We start from the raw sequence: 8,354 nt of genomic DNA, 5'->3' as shown, positions 1-8,354 counted from the left end.
GGCGCTGCGGAGGTGGGGCTGGGGCTCAGAGCCACCTGGGGCGCGTCCCAGCCGTCTCCGGTGTGTGCCTTCGGCCAAACCGCTTAACCGCTCTGGACCGCGGCTTCCTCCCCATAAAATGCCGTGCAGGGTTTTTGAGAGGGTCAGTTGGGACCATCTCCGTAATGCACTTATTGCGGCCTGCGGGGAGGATGTGCTTAGCAAGTTTTGGTGGCTGTGGTCATCCCCGTAGCGCTGGCCTGTCAGCCGTCTCTAGCCCGCTGGATTCATTCTCAGTTCCTTCAGTTCAGAGGAAGGTCTTTATCTGTGAGACCACAGCACTGACTGCCCAGATATGGGGCAGATGGAGATAATGCTTTGGGTCAGTTCCAAGTTTTTGCTCCCCTTCCTTCCTTCCTTTGGAGGAGCAGAGAGGGCTGTGTAGGTAGGGCAGGGGTGGGGGTGGGGAGGATGAGGAGCCCCGTGGGGGCGTGGCACTGGCTTCACACTCCTTCTGAGGTCTCGCCTCCATTCCATAGCCACAGGTGGACTCACAGACTTGACAACTGTGACACCAGCATTTAAGGGGGAGACTGAAGCCTCTTCCAAAGACAAACAGAAATGTAGCCCAGACTCCTGCCACCCCAAGGCTCTCCCAGGCTACAGCCCCTCATTTGCCGTGATAATCAAAAGCTGGTGTAGCCAAGCCAGGCAAGCTTCTGTGGCCTTTGCAACCGAGAGTCCTCCTGGCTGTGCCATCTGTCCCCAAGATCCGGAAGACAAATGGTATCCATGATGCCAGGGTTGTTCTTTAGCACCAGTGGAGTGTGCTGGGGGCTGCGCAGGGGCCGGGAGGAGGCTGGATGGGCTTGGGATGGTGGGCGTGCAGGGGGAGGCTGGTGACAAACACTCCAGCTCTCCTCAGCCCCAGCACATGGCTCCATCAGCGAAATACCGCACACTTACCTCCGTGTTCAGGGCGCTTTGCGGGGCTGCTGGAGTGAAAGGAGGCAGGAGAAATGGGTCCCAAACACGTACGTCCCTCAAATCTCCAGGTGTGTGGGTGGGGGAGAACCTCCACTCATATCATACACATGGGGACAGACAGTAGCGGGTAGTGGGAATGACTCACGTGGCGGAACTAGACACACTTGGAATCTATCTTAGCACCATCATCTATTACTTTCTTAACCTTTTTGAGCTTTAGCTCTTTCGTTGGGAAAGTGGGAGACATTTGATGGAGCAAGTGATGCCAAATGTAGGCAGAGCTGTACGGAGCAGGACTAGCACTTGTGAAGTGCCTGATTCAGCACATCACCAGTGGTAACTTGTATCTTTATCACTTTTTTAAAAAAATCTCCACAAATGCATTTAAGAACCCTCCAGCCTTCCAGGCTTTCTGGAGACTCATTGAATATAGACAGCACAGCTTGATAGTGAATCACGGGCTTCACATATGGCCTGTTCTCTGAGAGGTTGTAAATCCTTAAAGGCAAACCTGATGTCCCAGTGTTTTTTATACTCCACCAGGGAGATCCACCCAGCCTCAGGTGCAAAGTGGCCTTCCACACATGACTGAACCTTCAGATGACTGATTAGTTAACCTGAGAGGAGTTTGGTGTGGGAGAGGCATGGAGGATGGGACCGGAAAATGGATTGAGGCCAGCTGAGAGGGTCAAGGGGGTGGAGGAGGAGCTGGACTTGAGTCTTGTGGCTGTGGGTACTGAAGGGGTCGTAGCACAGTGGAATGGAGTCCCAGGCAGCATGGAAAGATCAGTCAGACAGCAGTATGCATTATTGTTGTGAAGTAGACGGACATCTGGGGAGACAGTGTGGCTCTAAGCCAGATCTGAGGTGGATGGGGCAGAAGGAAAGGGGCTGAGCTACTGCGTTCTGTCAAGAGGGGATGGGAGGTTGTGTAGTGTGCCCACTGTACTCCACCCAGGAGCAGGCAGAGAGAGGTTAGTTTGGAGACTTTCGTCCTCTTTGGTTTCCTGAGTTTGGGATAGGATCCCATGATATATACAGTGGAGACCCTGCCATAAAGCTACAGATGGATCCAAAAAATAGAAAATGCAAAGTCATATTATTGCAAGGTTTAATAAAATGACCAGAACAAGTACTTGCAGCCACTAAGCTGTGCTGTCCAGGGATCTGGGAGCCAACTACCAATCACAGTAGAATTGAATTTGCACTATGGTAGGGTGTGTTGTCACAGGGTTGCTTTTTTCTACATTCCCTCCAAAGCTGGCGGGAAGATGTGGGTGGGTAAACTGAGACCTCTTCAGGCCTCCTCTTTTGCCCAGGATCCAGGGACTTGTCTCCAAACACCTCTTTCACTCAGGAAAATCTCCGCCCCATGGGGCACCACCTAGACACTAGCCTGGCCAGAGAGAAGCCAGGGCTGCCAGGAGGAGGGGCTGAGGGAATGAACCACTGACTGGCTCTACAAAAGCTGGTGTTTTATGCACGAACCACCCCTTCCTTCTTCCAGTATGCCTTTCACCCTGCCCTTGAGGGGGGTCCTCTACCCTGGCTCACTCTCAGCCACTTGTTCCCAAGTTCCCGAGATGCCCTTTTCACCCTGGACAGCTCCCATTGTGAGAATCTTGCTTCATGGTGCTGAAATCCGCCTGCTGCAACTTCCACCATCCATCTCTGTCCTGCCTCTGAGCCCATAGAATGAACCTGTTCTCTTTTGTAATGGCTGCTTGAGACACTGCAGTAAAAAAGACAGTGATATATTATTGGTCTGATGGCTCCTTTTATGAAAAGAACTCTAAACTGCCACCCATTTCCATAGGCAGCAACACACTCCAACTCTCTTCTGCTTGACGCTTTTATTTCCTTAAGAGCGGTCCCTGCTTTGTAAACTTTGAAGTGACCTTTGGCCAAAAGCAGTGAGTATGGTCCCACCTGAGCCAGAGAGGTGGTTATCCCCTTTCTTTATTCACAGGAAGAGAGCGCAAGTCCTTCAAAGTCTCAAAGTTCCCCTCAGGCTGCCAGAGACCAGGGCAAGGCAGGTGTGTCCATGGAGAATCTGGTCTCTACTTTCTTCTCTAGGACTAATTTGAGAGGAGGAGAGGCTGAGAGGGCGAGAGGACCTGGGAGGCTGGGGCCAGTGTCTACTCTGTGTGTTCCTTCTTTCTTATTGTGTCATGGATTGGAAAGACAAGGCTCTTCAGCTTTTGGCTTGGAAGCCCTGACAGAGGTGGCCCTAGAAGGACAGTTCCTGACCAATTCTGTTCATCAGAATTACCTGGATGGTTTTAAAAGATTCAGTGCTAGGGCCTATTCCAGTCCCAAAGGCCCAGATATCGGTGGGCTTTGTGTTTTACTTGCTAAAGTTTTTTAAAAGATGCCCAAGAGAGTCTCCTTTGCAGTCAAGACTGGGAACTACTACTCTAGAACTGGTTAGACCCTACAGGAAAGGAGTAACATGAGGCAAATTGCATTTCTCCAGAATCTTCTGCCTTTGTCTTAAATAAGCTGATTCAAATCTTCTGCTCTTATCCATTTTCTCTGCTGGCAGACCTTTGTTTTCGATGGATAAAATCTTGTTGTTTATTATTATTAGTCACCAGTCATAGCTAATTCTTTTTTTTCCTGAGTCAACTTATGTTTATAAGGTGACCACACCAACTGCCTCTAGAGTTTGATACCCTTCTTGAGGGCCAAGGGAAGTAAATTCAGGAGTGGGTTTTGCAGAGTTCTGATTGGTTGAATTTGCAGGCTTTCCTCTTGGTCTAAATGTCAGCCAGTGATCAGAGTCTCAAAACCACAGATTGTTAGGGCTTCTTGTACACATGTGTTGTATTTAGTCCCATGCTATCCAGTTTGATAGATTCTGCCAGTGAAACACCCTGAAGTCAAATCATTGCTCCCAGATGAAAATATAAGCATACTTACAGCGTACAATTGACACAAGTTGTCCCTGAGTAAAATAAAGTCGAAAAGGATTCCCAAGCAACAGATGAGTATTCTGGATTCTTGGGTGGGCTAGAGTGCACTCACTGCAGTCCTGTGAGGCCCTCAGCCAGTGAAGCCCCAAGCATTGCCTCACTTACACAAGGTCATGACCTGGTCTCCAGCAGGGGACAGCATTCTTTGTGTCCTTTGGGTGACAAGAAGGAAGCCTCTCCTTCTTCTTTGTAAAATCTTTTGTATAACCTCTTTTTTCTTTGGGTCCTGACATGACCTAGTGTACTCACTGAAAATTAAGAGCTCACCTATGAGGGGATTCTCTCTTGAACTCTCAAGAGTAAAGAAATATTCTACCCTGGGGACACCAAAAGATGCAACCCTTGGCTCTTTTGTGTATCCTTTGATCCTAGGCATCCTGGGCCCCTTTGGCCAACAGAAAAATCCCTCTGCAAACTCACATCTTGGCATGGACTCCCCACCTGCCCCACCCCCACCTTCTTTGCAGTCCAGAACCTCCTTCTCCAAAGCCTCTTCTGTTTTCTAACCTCCAACTTCTGAGCCCCTGCCCAGTGCTCTCTCTAGACCCTCTCCAGCAACCCTGCTCCGAAGGTGGCAGAAACTGGGGGAAGGAGGCAGAAGGAACCTAGGTATCCCCTGGGATTGGCGTTGGGCTCTCTGGTATCCAGTTGGAAGGACTCTCCTTCTGGTTCCGGGATCTGCTACTCTCTCTACTTAGTGATGGATAGCAATTCCTGATTCCATAAGCCCCATAGACTTTTTCTCTACCTTGAAGTCCTACTAGCAGAGATTTAAATTTTTTGTTAACAAATGTAAAGGCTATACATTACATGAATAAATCAGAAGAACGGAGCTCTAGAATATGAGGAGGGAAGATGTGAAGGTGTTTGGACCTTGCATTGGTGTGAGAACTGTTATCTTTTCCGGGGTCATTGAAGAGAGACCAGTCCTGAGAGCCCAAGAAGAGGGACTAGGATATAGCTCCTTTCTTGGCAGCCTGAGCTCATTCACATGATGCTAAAATGCTCAACTGACTTCTGCCACTGAGCAGCACAAATACGTTGTGACCCTGGATGGTACCCAGGTGTTCCTGACTCTGCACTTCATTTGGAGGGATGAGTCCACATTCACTCAGGGTGTGAGGTCAGGCACAGCCTCCAGTTGGAGGCAAGTGTGAGGGAAAAAGCATGGTGGGGAAGCCTAGGTCTGGGCCCAGCTCCACCATGTACAATTTGAGCGATCTTGGGGAAACCCTATCTCCCTTCTCCTTGGTACAATGAAAAGATTGTGTGATGGGTCCCAGGGATTCTCAGCCTGGCTCCCATTAGAATCACCCAGGGAGTTTCTAAACGCCACCTACCCCCAGAGATTATTGTTTGGGGTGGACTCAGGCATTAGCGTTTTTTAAAAGCTCCTCTGGTGATACTAGTGTGCAGCCAGGGCTGAGAACCACTGGCCCAAAGCATCTTGAAGGTCTTTTCCATCTCTGATATTTTATGACTCTGCAATCACGTATCTGACAGAGAGGCACTACTTCTTTGAATTTCTGTTGACCACATCTGCTTCTGTGGTCCTATGAGGAGTATGGGAAAGCCGTACAGTCTCTTGGTCGAGTGTGCAGTCTCTGGAAGATGAGAGTTTGCATCCTTGGTCTGCTCGCTGGGTTTCCTCCATATAAAATGAGGATAAGAGCAGTACCCACCTCACTGGATTGCTGTATTAAATTAACTAATGCTTGTAAAGTGCTTAAAATGATGCCTTACACACAGTACGTGCTCAGTGCATGTAATTGTTATCATGGAAGGCAAATGGATGGACAGAAGTGCCTGAAGGGAGTGTCCAGGTGTGTTTCTGAGATGCAGGTGAGCTGGGAAACCAGTGGGCTTGAGTCCCAGGACCTCTGTCTGGCAGGGCATGCCTGGGGGCACGGGACCCGTACTGCGGCTGGGACGGGAAGCAGCAACGTTGCAGCACGCTCGAGGACAGCTCCAACATGAGCCTCTGGACCCAGAACATCACAGCGTGTCCTGTGAGAATCCCTTTGTACCCCCTGCCTCAGTTCCAATTCAGGCTACGACTCCCCACAGTATTCCCCAAATCCCCTGGGTTCTCATGCCTTCCCTGCCCCTGCCTTGGATGACAGGGCTCCTGCCCTCCATGTGTGCCTGCAGGTGCGGAACATGACACGCGATGGGGGCTTCGGCCCATGGTCACCATGGCAACCATGTGAGCACTTAGATGGGGACAACTCAGGCTCTTGCCTGTGTCGGGCCCGGTCCTGTGACTCCCCCCGACCCCGCTGTGGGGGCCTTGACTGCCTGGGGTCAGCCATCCACATTGCCAACTGCTCTAGGTACGTGAGGACAGGGTTTGCATGGTGTCTGCCTTGAACTGGGGTGGGGAGAATTGAGGAAATGGGGCATCCTCACCCAGGTGTCTGCACTTAGGGTGGAAACCACTTCAGGGCTGTGCCAGGGAATGGACAGGTGGCTAATGTCTGAGGCAGGAAACATGAACCTTGGGAGAGTTTCCACACTAGTCAGAGAGAAGTTTCTGGCCTGCAGGGGCTCTTGATGAAAAGAGAAAGTCTGGACAGGTAGGGGAGTCACTCTTACAGGTTAGTCCCAAACATGAAGAACAGCATGGGATGGTGGCAAGGTAAGCAACCCTGATGCCAGTCCTGGGGACTCCATAAAATGGTCACAGTAATAACTAACCCATAATTTTTGACACTTTTTTTTTTTTAGAGACAAGGCTGGCGTGTAGTGGTATAATCATAGCTCACTGCAGCCTCAAACTCCTGGGATCAAATGATCCCCCCACTTCAGCCTCCTAAGTAGAACTACAGGTGCACACCACCACACCCAGCTAATTTATTTTTTGTAGAGACAGTCTTATTATGTTGCCCAGTCTAGTCTCAAGCTTCTGGCTTCAAGTGATCTTCCTGCCCACCCCCACAAGCGCTGGGATTTCGGGTGTAAGCCACCATTCTCAACCTTGAGCACTCTTTTTTTTTTTTTTTTTTTTTTTTTTTTTTTGAGTTAGAGTCTCACTCTGGTGCCCAAGCTGGAGTGCAGTGCCACGCACCCAGCTATCACAGCCTCGCCCTACTGGGCTCCAGCAATCCTTCCGTCTCAGCCTTCCAAATAGCCGGAACTACAGGCACACGCTGCCACACCTGGCTAATTTTGATTTATCGTAGAGATGGGGACTTGCCAAGTTGCCTGGGCTGGACTCAAATCCATGGGCTCAGGCAATTCACTCACCTCAGCCTCCCAAAGTGCTGGGATTACAGGCTGAGCCACTGAGCCTGGCTGAGCACTCTTAAAACAACAATTTCAGGTACATTTATTAATTTTACCCTCACAGCAACCTCAGGGCATAGGAATACAATCATTATCCTTACTTTAATGCCACTGGTGCTATAAGGCACAGAAGGTTATACAGCCAAGCAAGTGGTAGAGTCCAAATTTGAATACAGGAGTCAAGGTGGGCAAGAATGTGCAGTGTCTGGGTTGGAGAAAAGCACGTGCAGTGTAGAAGAGGGAAGAGAGTGTGGGTCTGAGTGCAAGAATAGGACAACCAGGAAGGCTCAAAGGAGGCCTGCAGATTGGAAAGGTGACTGGGGTCTTCTCTAAAGAGTGTGTCCTCTGGTCGGTGTGAGTAATACTAGGTCCCATCTTGGTGTCCTTAGCCCTGAGCACAGCCTAATACACGCAAGAAGGCTCTCAATACTGTTTGGGGAATGAATGAACAAACGGATGAATGGGCGAGTCAGCCTGTGATGGCTTGGTTAGGGGCTGGTATTTCTGTGTCACAGCCTGGCCCTCCCTGACAACAATGCGTAATCCATCTGCCCAGATGCAGACTAGATCTCAGAAGCTAGGGCTCAGAGGGGAGTCTGTCTGTGTCCCCTCCCCACCCACCAGGAATGGGGCGTGGACCCCGTGGTCATCGTGGGCGCTGTGCAGTACGTCCTGCGGGATCGGCTTCCAGGTCCGCCAGCGAAGCTGCAGCAACCCTGCTCCGCGCCACGGGGGCCGCATCTGCGTAGGCAAGAGCCGAGAGGAGCGGTGAGCGGGGCCCGGCGGGGGGTTTCTGAGCACAGGCACGCCCTGAGGCCCCGGACGTTCTGGGCCCCCTAGCCAGGGGCCTGGGCTCTCCGCGTGGCCCAGTGGGCTCTCATCCTTCCCAGTCTCGCACCCCCGGGGACCTCCTGTCGGGAAGGGGGTTTCCCTCCCTAGTATGACGCCTCCCCCCCCACCCCGCAGGTTCTGCAACGAGAACACGCCTTGCCCGGTGCCCATCTTCTGGGCGTCCTGGGGCTCCTGGAGCAAGTGCAGCAGCAACTGTGGCGGCGGCGTGCAGTCGCGCCGTCGGGCCTGCGAGAACGGCAACTCCTGCCCCGGCTGCGGCGTGGTGAGGGCCGGAGC

At 51.4% G+C, this 8,354-nt stretch overlaps 1 protein-coding gene across 1 annotated transcript in view; it reads left to right on the top strand.

Annotated features, from left to right (window-relative positions):
- The window catches only part of SEMA5B (semaphorin 5B), a 52,850-nt gene that overhangs the window by 40,762 nt on the left and 3,734 nt on the right, over nucleotides 1–8,354 (top strand). The window contains exons 11-15 of the mRNA XM_021709863.1: nucleotides 519–765; nucleotides 5,833–5,950; nucleotides 6,093–6,274; nucleotides 7,851–7,994; nucleotides 8,193–8,354. The exon at nucleotides 8,193–8,354 is cut by the window's right edge and continues 143 nt beyond it. Of these exons, the coding sequence (XP_021565538.1) occupies nucleotides 519–765; nucleotides 5,833–5,950; nucleotides 6,093–6,274; nucleotides 7,851–7,994; nucleotides 8,193–8,354 (853 nt within the window). The remainder of the gene's footprint in view (nucleotides 1–518; nucleotides 766–5,832; nucleotides 5,951–6,092; nucleotides 6,275–7,850; nucleotides 7,995–8,192) is intronic.

This window comes from Carlito syrichta, unplaced genomic scaffold (assembly GCF_000164805.1).
Source record: "Carlito syrichta isolate Samal-C Ts95f unplaced genomic scaffold, Tarsius_syrichta-2.0.1 Scaffold287526, whole genome shotgun sequence".
In the NCBI taxonomy this organism is placed as follows: domain Eukaryota; kingdom Metazoa; phylum Chordata; class Mammalia; order Primates; family Tarsiidae; genus Carlito; species Carlito syrichta.
This window is presented reverse-complemented; position numbering and strand designations above follow the sequence as displayed.